Genomic DNA, 15,396 nt, shown 5'->3' with positions numbered 1-15,396 from the left:
TGGGGGTTTTTTTTGGATATATACCCAGGAGTGGAATTGCTGGGTCATATGGTAGTTCTATTTTTAGTTTTTTGAGAAACCTCTATACTGTTTTCCACAGTGGCTGCACCAATTTACATTCCTACCAACAGTGTACAAGGGTGGAAAGATAATTCTTGAACCCATGTATTTCATGATGAATTATTAACCTTAGAGTTTAGAATTGGAAGACACCCTAGAGGTCTAATAATAACTTGTATTCTTCTGAGGAAGGAAGAGACTAAATATAGGATGCACTTTGGTTTTTCTCATACAGTTTAAATTATATTTTTGGGGTGAAGTCTTTGTACTTAAACCCAGCATTTGTTACTTGTACCTGAAAAAAAAACATGTGTACACTGGCATTTCAATAAAGCCCACTTTATCCCATTTTCTATTACCCCAAATAAAAAATATGTAAAATCTTAATTTTATGTAATTGAATAGCACAGGATTTGGTCACAAAGTAGTAGTGTAATACCTTTTTTTGAGCAAATGAATGAATTAATGAATACGTTTTTAGATATTCCAGAATGAAACTACCGTAAGGGCTTTAAATAGGATCATATTAATAATAGGCATATGACTTCTGTGGTAGGATATAACATTTCTACTTGGACACCCTGTAAATCATCATCAAAGAAATTTTATCAGTCTGCTTTGCAGTATTTTGTCAGATCTCCTACTTAACAACCAATAACAAACCAAATGAATAAAAAAATACCAAAAAAGGCTTATGTTCCTAGTAACATTTTATTGAGGAAAGGGTAACATTAACAGGAAATTTTCTAACTTTAAGAGAGTTGCAGTCATTTCCGGTCCTCTGGCCCTTCACCTTTGCCAGTGAGTGGTAGCGGCATGTAGGAAGAAACAGTGGCAGGGAGATCCATGCAGTTATCGTTCGTGATAAACTAAGAACAAATCTGAAACACAGTCTTTAAAATCAGCAATCATCGTGGAGAGTAGAGACCAGCTTCTTCAGAAGTTTCTGCAGGTAGTTTTTCCCCATGAGATTGCATGATCCTCCTTTTTCTTTTAATACCTAGTGGTATTAGGTGGTGTGAGCTTGGTGGCCATCATTTCTGGGAGGAACTGAGGACCACCCTGTGGTCAAGGGACTATTTGCATACACAATTGGAATAGCCAGGACAGACTGGAAAGAATGAATAAAGCAAACAATATTGTTGCTATAATCCTGTTCAGGAACCCCCCTGGTCCCATCGGAGAAGAGGACAAATAGCACGCTGGTAAGTCCACAGTGGGACTTAGCTGACACTGAAGTCTGTATTTCTTCAGCACATACTCAGATTATCTTCCAGGGAAGAGGCCCAACTCACCCCATTGGTGTTGGTGATTGCTTGGCTGGCAAAATGGGCTGTGACACAAGTTATGCAAAACTCCTAAAGAGAGAAGATGATCAGCATGGCTGAAATTCCTTTCCCAGCAAGCTGAAATCAGGAATAAACACACTGGAATGTTGACTAAATCAGGAGGGCTTCACCCAGGCTTCAAAGAGTTCTGATTCATCAAATGTACTATTGCTTGTACTCACCTAGCTCTGGGACCATTTCTCTGTCATCACGTGCTTATTTCAGGGGAATGTAAATTAACTTCGGAATTTCTTTAAAATGCCAGAAGACTTCCCTTTTTGCCAGTAGACTGTTTTATTTAGAAACATTAGAAAGGAAGTAGAGTTCTTTTCTTTGCAATGGCTTTCTTTTTTTTTCTAATAAAAATTTACTTACTCATTAAAATAAAAATATAAATCAAGCAACATAGGACACAGCCAATCATCCCAAATGCCACTGCCCAGAAATGAGCTAAATTAACACCTGAGACCTGTTATTCTAGAACTCTATGTATGGGCAAAAGGCAAATAGAAAAGTGGGTGCAGGGACTTCCCTGGCGGTCCAGTGGTTGGGACTCTGCGCTTCCACTGCAGGGGGCACAGGTTCAATTCCTGGCCGGGGAACTAAGATCTGGCATGCTGCGTAGGGCAGACAAAAAAATAGAAAAAAAAGAAAAGTGGATGCATGGAGAGACAGCAAGAGAGAGAAAAAAAGAGAGGAAGCAAGAGAGGGAATGAGAGAGCAATAGAGGGAAACACCATTTTTTAATAATGGAATCATTTTTACTTCCTATTTTGAAATAAAAGTCTTACCTGATTTTAAAAGAACAAAAAGAAGTCAAGTTTACGAAATCCATGAAGAGGTTGACATCATTTTAAACCTACAAGTTTCAGTTTGAGGCAGTATTAGATGATTGTTTATTATGAAAAATGAGAGATTAGCATACTTGTTTTACCTCTCATCTTCTCTCTTCAACTTCCAGTTTTTGTGCTTTTCACGAATCTCCTTACACAGCTTCTCTTTGCGTTTCTACATTCTTGATTTAATCTACCTCGTGTATGGTTGAATATTACTATCCTTTTTTTTTTTTTTTAGCAGCAGTGCCCATGTGTGTTATTGTTGTTTTACTGAGAGTATCTTCTTGTTGCTTTTATACTTTCACAAGGATTTTATTGGACTTGTTATTCTTTTTTTAATTTTTTAAAATTAAAAAAAATTTTATTTATTTATTTTTGGCTGCGTTGGGTCTTTGTTGCTGCGTGCGGTCTTTCTCTAGTTGTGGTGAGTGGGGGGCTACTCTTTGTTGCGGTGCATGGGCTTCTCATTGCGGTGGCTTCTCTTGTTGTGGAGCAGGGACTCTAGGCATGCAGGCTTCAGTAGTTGTGGCTCGTGGGCTCAGTAGTTGTGGATAGCAGGCTCTAGAGTGCAGGCTCAGTAGCTGTGGCGCACGGGGCTTAGTTGCTCCGTGGCTTGTGGGATCTTCCCGGACCAGGTCTCGAACCCATGTCCCCTGCATTGGCAGGCGGATTCTTAACCACTGTGCCACCAGGGAAGTCCCTGGACTTATTATTCTTGAGTCACATTTTCTTTTCATCAAAACTCTGTAGATATTGCTCCATGATTTTCCCTCACTGAATGTTTTTGTAGTAGAGACTGAGTCAAGCTGATTTTTTTTCCTGCTTGTAAGTAATTTGATTTTTCTTCCTAAAACCTCAAAGAATCCTTTTCTATATCTTATGCCTTAACAAGGATACATGTATTTCAATATGTATCAATATCAATACTTATATCTATGTATCTATATCTGTATCTCACTTATTTTGCATCTCTTTCTCCTAGTATAGGTTATTCTCATTCAGTGTGCAAGTTCAGTTACTCTTTTATTTCCGGGAGCTTTTTTTCCCAGTATTTCTGTATACCCTTTAGGAGTCTTCCCTATGTGACTACCTGTGAGATGGACCACTAAGGGGTGCCCTTTCTGCCGTAGTCCATCTACAGAGGTGACTCTCCCACTTTATTCTCTAGTCCTAGAGATCACATGACCAGGAGTAGGGCTGGAATAGAAAAGGGGATTTACTACTAGAGCTGCTGTACAGTAATAAGAAATAAAAAATAGATCCACTCTAAGTGAGTGGAAAGAGAGGAAGCACATGGTAGGTGATGGGATACTTACCACTGCCCAGTAGTCTTGATTAGGCAGCCCATTAATGCTCACATCCACCAGCAACAGAATCACCCCAATGAAGGCAAAGACAGAATTAACAATGTTCATTCCTAGGTTGCCTTTTATCTGATGGAGATGGCAGGAAAAATAAATCATATGTAAGATGAGTGAAATTAAATGAAATAAGAAGCAATTAAATCTAATGGTTCTTAATCTTTGAAATCTTGAAAAAAATTTTGAAGTTGAAATGATTTTTTTCCTCTGCCCTTCTGGATAGTTACCATGAAAACTATTCTATATGCCTCCTAAATGTAGGGTATTTCTAAAATCTGTAGAAAAATGTAGATAATACAATGCAGAAGCTCATTATTATATTTGTCTAAGCCTCATGCACAATAACAATTATATTCCCTTTTTAAAGCAATAAAATGACAAACTTATAATGAGCATTTTTTCTGTGACAGTCACTGTATTAAATCATGTAAATGCATTATTTCGTAGAACTCTTACAACCACTATATGAGGTAGTACTATATAGCATCCAATTTTATAGATGGAAAAGTATATACACAAAAAAATCTGTGCTGATAAATTTAGGAATTAATGAAACCCTTGTCTTTCTAAGGACTAGATAGATTTAGAATGAGGAACTTGGTCGGCTTTTGAGGGTAGGGGTAAATGGGCAGAGTATAAAATGTTCCCCAGTTTCTACAAGAAGACTTTGAAATTCAGCAGAATAATTGTGAAACCAAGTCCTCAGCTGACTTGTTAGGAGTTCTTTGGAATGTGCTACTGCTTCAGCATGCCTTAGATAGTCTTCTGAAGGCCTCTAAAGGGCTCCTAGAAAAATCGATTTAGGTATAATTTTAGCTCTCTTCTCCAAATGGACAGATTCTATGCTTGGACAAGCATAGTTAGAGGGAAGGATCTCTAAATCATGCAGTGAAAGGATGTTTTATTTTGTTTTTGTATTACAAGAGTCGTTAGTCAAGATTAGACTGATTTATTTTATTTTATTTTTAGTCTAGTGTAGTCTAGTCTGGGAAAGTATGAGCAACATGACTCTGTGTTCCTATTTTCCCGTTCTTCCCTCTTGTGCTGGATTAAATATAATCTTGAAACCACTTCTGTTCTAGTTGTCTCTAGTTCTTGGCAAACCATTTTCTTTCTCCTGTTTCAAAAGTGGACCAGGAGATTGCAAAAGGTGGAGTGCTGTGACAGAGAGAATTGAAAGGCCTGTCTCAGTGAGTTATGGACTCTTCTTAGGTACTGAGCTAGGTGTTTTTCATGATGATCTAAAGAACTATAAAACAAAAGTCAAATCTGAATAAGACTAAGAGATATGCACAAAGAAAAAATAACAATACAAGGCAAGGCAGAACTGAGAAATAGCAAATGCAGAGTAGAGTGTTTGATACCGAAGTGGCAAGAGGGTGTTCCCTGGCTTCTTTGTTTCCGCTTGGAGTTTCCCCGGTGCAGTGTGACCCCACTGAACCAGGGAGCCTTGGAAGTAAACAACCCCATCTTTACCAATTTCCACTCTTGTGAATTAAAGAGTCGGGATGTTGAGCTCTGCCATTTCTGAGTGGCAAATTGTGTAGACCATGTGAGGGCATACATACCACGGAGGCAACCCACAGATACTTTTGGGAAAAAAATGCTCCCCTTCTCATTTTCTGAATCTGCCTTCTCAATTTTCTTACCCAAATAAATTAATCTTTAAAGGGGTTTAAAAAGTAGAAACATTCTAACTTACCAGACAAGGGGAAAACTGCTTGGATGCCGAAATAGAGAGTGCTCCAGTAATAGTGAACTGTAGAAATAAACAAATTTATTTGTGAAATGATGGGTCCTTTGATTGTTCCTGGGAAATACTTCTCTTTATATGATGAAAGGTTGACCTATTTATATTTCCCTCTCAAAAATTCCTCTCGTACTTCTCAATTTTTTGGAGTAACTCTCGAAGTTACTACGTCATTTTGACATCCTTTTCTTTTTTCTCCTTAGCTTCTCGCATAAAAAGACCTCATTCCCTTGTAAGTTTTCCTTGTTCTGATGACTTCTGACCTCACTGCTCAGTCTCTTCTCATGATCAACTGCATATTTTTAATCATGTTCCCCATCACCTCTTTTTGCCACTGTCCACCCAGCACATACATTTCCATCTAAAATGTAATAGGGAAATAAAACTTTGGTTTGCTGGTTACTTGATCAGTGTAAACTTTAGGGTGTGAGTTTAGGCTGCAAGTTAAAATGGAGAACAAAAGCTCTTCTTTATTTAATTCTCTATCTAATTAATATCTAATATTAATATCTAGTATCTAAATTCTCCAGCTGGTCAGATGCAGGGCTTATTAAAAGATGAGTTGTACATAGACTGGGGACAGCTATACTTAATAAACTGCGAAGGACAGCTGTTGCAGCAGGCTACTCACAGAGAGGTCGCCCCAGAATGGATATCCGCCAGTAAAAGACAAGGAAGCAAAACCCAAAACTTGGTTATAAATGGAGGCCATTAAACCCAAAATAATTTCGAAGTCAGTGTGCATCAATCCAATCATGATCTGGATTGCCTGAAAAAAGGAAACAGACATTTAAAAATTGCTTCCTCTTCTTCAGGCACCACTGAAACATCACTATCATTGCTGCTGCTCCTTATTTATTGTCAACTCTGTCAAGATCCATGGGTGTCATTTAGCTATACCTATACAGGAGGTGGGCCATTAAGATTTTGACATACGCTAGGACCAGGGCCTCAGTATAAAGCCTTGTTTTTTTTTCCTTTTTTTTCTTCCCATCTTTATTGGAGTATAATTGCTTTACAGTGGTGTGTTAGTTTCTGCTTTATAACAAAGTGAATCAGCTATACATATACATATATCCCCATATCGCCTCCCTCTTGCATCTCCCTCCCACCCTCCCTATCCCACCCCTCTAGGTGGTCACAAAGCACTGAGCTGATCTCCCTGTGCTATGCGGCTGCTTCCCACTAGCTATCTATTTTACATTTGGTAGTGTATATATGTCTATGCCACTCTCTCTCACTTCGTCCCAGCTTACCCTTCCCCCTCCCCGTGTCCTCAAGTCCATTCTCTACGTATGTGTCTTTATTCCTGTCCTGCCCCTTGGTTCTTCAAAACCATTTTTTTTTTTTAGATTCCATATATATGTGTTAGCATACGGTATTTGTTTTTCTCTTTCTGACTAATTTCCCTCTGTATGACAGACTCTAGGTCCATCCACCTCACTACAAATAACTCAATTTCGTTTCTTTTTATGGCTGGTTAATATTCCATTGTATATATGTGCCACATATCTTTATCCATACATCTGTCGATGGACATTTAGGTTGCTTCCATCTCCAGGCTATTGTAAATAGAACTGCAACGAACGTTGTGGTACATGACTCTTTTTGAATTCTGGTTTTCTCAGGGTATATGCCCAGTAGTGGGATTGCTGGGTCGTATGGTAGTTCTATTTTTAGTTTTTTAAGGAACCTCCATAGTGTTCTCCATAGTGGCTGTATCAATTTACATTCCCACCTCTCCAGCATTTATTGTTTGTAGATTTTTTGATGATGGCCATTCTGACAAGTGTGAGGTGATACCTCATTGTAGTTTTGATTTGCATTTCTCTAATGATTAGTGATGTTGAGCATCCTTTCATGTGTTTGTTGGCCACTGTATGTCTTCTTTGGAGAAATGTGTATTTAGGTCTTCTGCCCATTTTTGGATTGGGTTGTTCGTTTTTTTGATATTGAGCTGCATGAGCTGCTTATAAATTTTGGAGATTAATCCTTTGTCAGTTGCTTCATTTGCAAAATATTTTCTCCCATTCTGAGGGTTGTCTTTTCAACTTGTTTATGTTTTCCTTTGCTGTGCAAAAGCTTTTAAGTTTCATTAGGTCTCATTTGTTTATTTTTGTTTTTATTTCCATTACTCTAGGAGGTGGGTCAAAAGATCTTGCTGTGATTTATGTCAAAGAGTGTTCTGTCTATGTTTTCCTCTAAGAGTTTTATAGTGTCTGGCCTTACATTTAGGTCTTTAATCCATTTTGAGTTTATTTTTGTGTATGGTGTTAGGGAGTGTTCTAATTTCATTCTTTTACATGTAGCTGTCCAGTTTTCCCAGCACCACTTATTGAAGAGGCTGTCTTTTCTCTATTGTATATTCTTGCCTCCTTTATCAAAAATAAGGTGACCATATGTGTGTGGGTTTATCTCTGGGCTTTCTATCCTGTTCCATTGATCTATATTTCTGTTTTTGTGCCAGTACCAAATTGTCTTGATTACTGTAGCTTTGTAGCATAGTCTGAAGTCAGGGAGTCTGATTCCTCCAGCTCCGTTTTTTTCCCTCAAGACTGCTTTGGCTATTCGGGGTCTTTTGTGCCTCCATACAAATTTTAAGATTTTTTTGTCCTAGTTCTGTAAAAAATGCCATTGGTAATTTGATAGGGATTGCATTGAATCTGTAGATTGCTTTGGATAGTATAGTCATTTTCACAATATTGATTCTTCCAATCCAAGAACATGGTATATCTCTCCATCTGTTGGTATCATCTTTAATTTCTTTCATCAGTGTCTTATAATTTTCTGCATACAGGTCTTTTGTCTCCCTAGGTAGGTTTTTCCTAGGTATTTTATTCTTTTTGTTGCAGTGGTAAATGGGAGTGTTTCCTTAATTTCTCTTTCAGATTCTTCATCATTAGTGTATAGGAATGCAAGAGATTTCTGTGCATTAATTTTGTAACCTGCTACTTTACCAAATTCATTGATTAGCTCTAGTAGTTTTCTGGTAGCATCTTTAGGATTCTCTATGTATAGTATCGTGTCACCTGCAGACAGTGACAGCTTCACTTCTTCTTTTCTGATTTGGATTCCTTTTATTTCTTTTTCTTCTCTGATTGCTGTGGCAAAACTATGTTGAATGATAGTGGTGAGAGTGGACAACCTTGTCTTGTTCCTGATCTTAGAGGAAATGGTTTCAGTTTTTCACCATTGAGAACGATGTTGGCTGTGGGTTTGTCATATATGGCCTTTATTATGTCGAGCTAAGTTCCCTCTATGCCTTCTTTCTGGAGGGTTTTTATCATAAATGGGTGCTGAATTTTGTCGCAAGCTTTTTCTGCATCTATTGAGATGATCATATGGTTTTTCTCCTTCAATTTGTTAATATGGTTTATCACATTGATTGATTTGCGTATATTGAAGAATCCTTGCATTCCTGGGATAAACCCCACTTGATCATGGTGTATGATCCTTTTGATGTGCTGTTGGATTCTGTTTGCTAGTATTTTGTTGGGGATTTTTGCATCTATGTTATTCAGTGATATTGGCCTGTAGTTTTCTTTCTTTGTGACATTTTTGTCTGGTTTTGGTATCAGGGTGATGGTGGCTTCATAGAATGAGTTTGGGAGTGTTCCTTCCTCTGCTATATTTTGGAAGAGTTTGAGAAGGACAGGTGTTAGCTTTTCTCTAAAAGTTTGATAGAATTCGCCTGTAAAGCCATCTGGTCCTGGGCTTTTGTTTGTTGGAAGATTTTTAATCACAGTCTCAATTTCAGTGCTTGTGATTGGTCTGTTTATATTTTCTATTTCTTCCTGGTTCAGTCTTGGGAGGTTGTGCTTCTCTAAGAATTTGTCCATTTTTTCCAGGTTGTCCATTTTATTGGCATAGACTCGCTTGTAGTAATCTCTCATGATCCTTTGTGTTTCTGTAGTGTCAGTTGTTACTTCTCCTTTTTCATTTCTAATTCTATTGATTCGAGTGTTCTCCTTTTTTTCTTGATGAGTCTGGCTAATGGTTTATCAATTTTGTTTATCTTCTCAAAGAACCAGCTTTTAGTTTTATTGATCTTTGCTATTGTTTCCTTCATTTCTTTTTCATTTACTTCTGATCTGATATTTATGATTTCTTTCCTTCTGCTAATTTTGGGGTTTTTTTGTTCTTCTTTCTCTATTGCTTTAGGTATAAGGTTAGGTTGTTTATTTGAGATGTTTGTTGTTTCTTGAGGTAGGATTATATTGCTATAAACTTCCCTCTTAGAACTGCTTTTGCTGCATCCATAGGTTTTGGGTTGTCATGTTTTCTTTGTCATTTGTTTCTGGGTATTTTTTTATTTCCTCTTTGATTTCTTCAGTGATCTCTTGGTTACTTAGTAGTGTATTGTTTAGCCTCCATGTGCTTGTATTTTTTATAGATTTTTTCCTGTAATTGATATCTAGTCTCATAGCGTGGTGATTGGAAAGATACTTGATACGATTTCAATTTTTGAAAATTTACCAAGGCTTGATTTGTGACCCAAGATATGATCTATCCTGGAGAATGTTCCATGAGCACTTGAGAAGAAAGTGTATTCTGTTATTTTTGGATGGAATGTCCTATAAATGTCAATTAAGTCCATCTTTTTTAATGTATCATTTAAAGCTTTTGTTTTCTTATTTATTTTCATTTTGGATGATCTGTCCATTGGTGAAAGTGGGGTGTTAAAGTCCCCTACTATGATTGTGTTACTGTCTATTTCCCCTTATATGGCTGTTAGCATTCGCCTTATGTATTGAGCTGCTTCTATGTTGGGTGCATAAATATTTACAATTGTTACATCTTTTTCTTGGATTAATCTCTTGATCATTATGTAGTGTCCTTCTTTGTTTCTTGTAATAGTATTTATTTGAAAGTCTACTTTGTCTGTTATGAGTATTGCTAACTCCAGCTTTCTTTTGGTTTCCATTTGCATGGAATATCTTTTTCCATCCCCTCACTTTCAGTCTGTATGTGTCCCTAGGTCCGAAGTGGGTCTCTTGTAGACAACATATATACGGGTCTTGTTTTTGTATCCATTCAGCCAGTCTATGTCTTTTGGTTGGAGCATTTAGTGCATTTACATTTAAGGCAATTATCGATATGTATGTTCCTATGACCATTTTCTTAATTGTTTTGGGTTTGTTATTGTAGGTCTTTTACTTCTGTTGTGTTTCCTGCATAGAGAAGTTCCTTTAGCATTTGTTGTAACGCTGGTTTGGTGGTGCTGAATTCTCTTAATTTTTGCTTCTCTGTAAAGGTTTTAATTTCTCCGTTGAATCTGAATGAGATCCTTGCTGGGTAATCTTGGTTGTAGTTTTTTCCCTTTCATCACTTTAAATATGTCCTGCCACACCCTTCTGGCTTGCAGAATTTCTGCTGAAAGATCAGCTGTTAACCTTACGGGGAATCCCTTGTATGTTATTTGTTGTTTTTCCCTTTCTGCTTTTAATATTTTTTCTTTGTATTTGATTTTTGATACTTTGATTAGTATGTGTCTTGCTTGGTATGTTTCTCCTTAGATTTATCCTGTCTGGGACTGTCTGCGCTTCCTGGCCTTGATTGACTATTTCCCTCCCATATTAGGGAAGTTTTCAGTAAAGCCTTGTTTGAGGTATTTGGGGAGACTTGTTCAGGTGTCCCAAGGATTCTTCAAAAAGTACTACTGCATAGGCTTGCATGAGCATCCCCTGAGAGCCTCCAAGACTCTTAGAGAAAAATGCTGTAACTGGGACTTCAATGACTGTGTTTTGCAAATGGACCAGTTCTCTGCTTGGGTAATCCGAGTTCTGGGGAAAGTATCAGTGAAGAAAAAACAAATATTAGGCATTAACAATATGCTTGATAATTTCTAAGCACTTTACACTTATTGTACATGTAATCCTCCCAAACAATGGGATGGAGACACAGAGATCTAAAGAAATTAGGTATCTGTCTTAGTCTGTTCAGGCTGCTGTAACAAAATACCACAGACTGAGTGGTTTATAAACAACAGAATTTTATTGTGCACAGTTCTGGAGGCTGGGAAGTCCAAGTTCAAGATTCCAGCACAGTCACCTTGTGGTGAGGGCCCTCTTCCTGTTCATAGCCCGTGCCTCTGTGTCCTCACATGGTGCAAAGGGCGAGGGATCTCTCAGGAGTCTCTTTTATGAGGCAATAATCTCATTCACGAGCACTCCACTCTCATGCCCTAATAAGCACCTCCCAAAGGCCTACCTCCTAATATTGTCATCTTTGAGAGTTAGGATTTCAACATATGAATTTTGGAGGGGGACAGAAACATTCAGACCATAGCAGTGCCCAAGGTCACACAGTTACTGAGGGGCAGACCTGGGAATTTAATGCAGCAAATTGACTCCAGAGCCCATGTCTTAACTATCCCGTCAGGCTCAGCTTCACTTCTTCCATGAACTCTTCTTGATTATACCAGTGAATTTAAGCTATCTTGTTTTTCTTTTTTAAATTCGGTTGTATCTTATGATATAAATGACACACCTTATTTCTTAGTTTTGTACTCATTTATATTGTTCTTTTTCAAATTGCAGGTATGCAAACATTTCCTTATTGGCCCATCATGTATTCTCAGACAGTGGATACATCTTAGTACCTCTTAGTATACCTTCCTTCATCCTTGATAAACAGATTTGTGAGAGATAACTGTTGCTAGATTGGACCGGAAGTTAATTGTTTCTTCCAAAGTTTACATCTTATCTGTCCAGGAATACTGCAAATACAGTGATTGCTGTGTTTATTTCTTCAACACATAGCTACCGAATACAATTAAATTGAATCAGGATTAGAAGAAAACCCCACAGCTTCCTAAACAATGCTAAGAGATTAATATTTTTTGAATAATGAAGTTGAGACTGATAAAAGCTGTGAGTCTTCTCCCCTAAAAAACTGTTCTTCCATATCCATCCATACACACACCACACATTTGCATACAACTTCAGAGGTGTCATGGGCTTCTTTTAGCCAGTTTTGGGTCTCAGTTGAAGAACTCCTGCATTAGACATTATTATTTGATTTTTAACTACCTCTTCTCCAGAGCAGCAATTCAAGCATCTGGCTATAAGCTTCCCACCCTCATCCTTGCCATCATTTTGATGAGGAGCAGTTAGATCTGGGTTAATACTGGCCTTCCTTTCTCCTGGTAGAACCCTGGATGTACCATTTACTGATCACAATTGCATATTGGCCAGACTTAGTAATTTGGTCATTTAGTTCATTCTGGATTTTTGGCCGCAGAACTATTTTAAGCTCTGAGTCAGTTGGAACAGGTGGTCCACTCACATCCTACGCCCCTGCCCCCACTGCCTCCGAGGCCCCTGCACCGTTGTGGTGACTGGAGGCTACTAACAGCACAGAAGGTCAGTCTTCAGGGAGAGGAAGTAGCTTCTGCCAACTGGAGCTTTTAAAAAACCCAAGGGTACTTTAAAGCATTTCTCTTGAGCACGTCTTTGGTACCGGTCAGACGGCTCCAGCGGCCGCCCACTCCACTCAGACTAAAAGCCAGAGTTTCCAGTCCTCCCAGCCTCAAAGGATCTGGCTCTACCGCCCCTCTGCCCTTTTTCCCACTACTCCCTCCGTCTGCCATTCTATTCTACTTTGTTTGCCTCCTCCCTGTTCTTCAAACATGCCACATTTTCCTCGAAAGACCTTCTGACTTTACCGGGAACCTCTTGCCTGACATCCACAAGGCTCACTCCTCACTTCATGTCTTTGCTCAAATGTCGTCTTCTAAGGAAAGCCTGCTCTGACCAGCTTGAAACTGCTACCCCCTCACTGCCTGGAACTGCTTATCCCTTTCACACTTCTTTATTCTTTCCATATCTTTTATCAACTTCCAACACACTGTGTACCTTAATTCTTTATTATGTGTGTAGTCTGATTCTGCCACTAGGTTCTGAGCTCCATGAGGGCAGAGATTATGCCTGGTTTGTTCTCTGCCATATTCCCAGCACCTGTATGGGGCCAGCTGTGTGGTGTGCTAGTTTGTGCCAGTGGCCCAATGGGAGCAGGGAACTTCCTCTGTCTGGCAGGAGGAAGATCTGAGAGGCCACCTCCCAGCTTACATCTGCCTGCTGCAGGGGGACCAATGCTCAGTTTTACTTTCCTGTGATGGCTAGAAGAGTTCTGGCATATAATGGGCACTCAATATAATTTATGGAAGCCTCTAGCAGAGAAGTTAGAGCTGCACACAGGGAGGGACAGTACCATTTGGAGGAGCTGTGTTAGTGGCGTGAAAGAGGTTCTTCAAAAGCACAGCAAAGGAACTAATAATGCCACCTATGCCAGTGGAGTCTTCTTGTACATGTAGGGCATATTTTATTGACAATGCCTCCATAAACTAGATTAGGAATGGTCAAAGTGCCCCTTATGGAATTGACATGCAGTTAAGTCATAACATCTCCATGGGCACTGGGTGAGGGGACAGCAGATGGAATGGCCCCTAGTTCTTTCACACCCAGTTTCCCCAGACAGCCCATTTGCAGTTCCTTCTGTTTTTAAGGCAACCCTCAATATGAGTTTGCCTCTATACAAATACCAGGCTTGAAACTAATCCAGAGACAGGATTGAGGGTACCCAAAATATCCTTTGCAAAAGTGAGATCAAGCTAGAAGTGGTGGCATTTCCAGAATGTCAGTGTTACTGAATCATCCTGCTACGAAGAATCCTTTGTCACCCATTAGATTTTTGCTTGAATCCAAAGTAACATGAATTTGGGGGTAAAATCTATATGCAGACTAATTATTTCTACCTAAAAGGGATACTGTTTCCAGGGTAGCATTCCAACCTTTCTAATGATTGGGCATATGTCATGAGATCATAAACTTCTCTCCACCTATAGCTTATAAGCACAATAAAACCTTACAAATGCAAAATAAAAATTCTAGTAGTAAGTAGACTTACCATTAGTGTCTTTGCTTCTCTTTAAAGTTGGTAGCTGCTTCTCCTCTAGCTGAATTTACCATTTGTATATTTCCTGGACCCTGCCGACTGTTGGTGAAGGTTCCTGGAGAAGTGATGAAGGCAGGCTGACCACTCTGCGCTTGGTTTCCTAGGCTGATGAAACTCAGAGGTTGTTGAGACCCAGGAGCCATAGAGTAGCTTGGTGGGTAAGGATTAGGTTTGGTTTCACATATTCTGAGGTAGGCTGTTGGCTTGGATGACATCATTATGTCCTAAGTATTACAAAACATAGCAAAATGATAAATTTACCCAGAAAGGAAACTAAAGAAAATCTTGTCAAATGTCCATTATCTATGCAAATGAAGGAAAGCAGTGAGCAGTTAATGGGCAATGACAACCAATATGAATGATACTTATTTGACTTTGGAATCCTATACATCCTACAGTTTGAAAGAAGAGAAGGAGGGGAAGATGAGGATACATTTACTTTCCAATTCCCATTTGATTTTGTAAAGTGTTTATATATATTGATCTTCTGTGAGTTCATTGCATCTGAAGGACAACAGAACAAGGGAAGAGATGGTGGTAGGCAGAATAATGCACCCTTCTCCTTTCCCCAAAGATGTCCACGTTCTAATCTAGGAAATTGTGAATATGTTAGGTTACGTGGCAGAGGTATTTAAGGTTGCAGATGGCATTGAGATTGATAATCAGCTGACTTTAAAACAGGGAGATTTTCCTGGATTATTTGGGTGGGCCCAGTGCCATCACAAGGGTCCTTAAAAGTGGAAGAGGGAGGTAGAAGAGAGTCAGAGAAAGAGATGTGATGATGGAAGTAGAGCTAGAGAGATGCTGTGCTGCTGGCTTTAAAGAGGAGGAAGTGAGCCATGAGCCAAGGGATATGGTGACCTCTAGAAGCTAGAGAAAACAAGGAAAACATTCTTTCCTAGAGATTTCAGAAAGGAATGCAGCTCTGCTGACACCTTGATCTTAGCTCAATGAAACTGGTGTTGGATTTGTGACCTACAGAACTGTCAGATGATGAAGGTGTGTTGTTTTAAGCCACTAAGTTTCTGATAATTTGTTATATCAATAAATAGAAAATGAATATAGGGGTCAAGAATATGATTGGATGGTAAGAAAGACAGTCCAAG

The 15,396-nt window shown here is 38.8% G+C and overlaps 1 protein-coding gene across 1 annotated transcript; it reads right to left on the bottom strand.

Moving 5' to 3' along the window:
* Positions 1 to 1,069: 1,069 nt before the first annotated feature.
* Positions 1,070 to 14,508, bottom strand: LOC132370235 (membrane-spanning 4-domains subfamily A member 12-like). The gene is given in 7 exon segments (XM_059929961.1): positions 1,070 to 1,171; positions 1,356 to 1,466; positions 3,541 to 3,657; positions 5,288 to 5,344; positions 5,967 to 6,104; positions 12,367 to 12,490; positions 14,258 to 14,508. Coding segments are annotated over 7 exon segments (900 nt in total).
* Between the last annotated feature and the right edge of the window lie 888 nt (positions 14,509 to 15,396).

The sequence above is a fragment of the Balaenoptera ricei genome, chromosome 8, assembly GCF_028023285.1.
Source record: "Balaenoptera ricei isolate mBalRic1 chromosome 8, mBalRic1.hap2, whole genome shotgun sequence".
Taxonomy (NCBI): Eukaryota; Metazoa; Chordata; class Mammalia; order Artiodactyla; family Balaenopteridae; genus Balaenoptera; species Balaenoptera ricei.
This window is presented reverse-complemented; position numbering and strand designations above follow the sequence as displayed.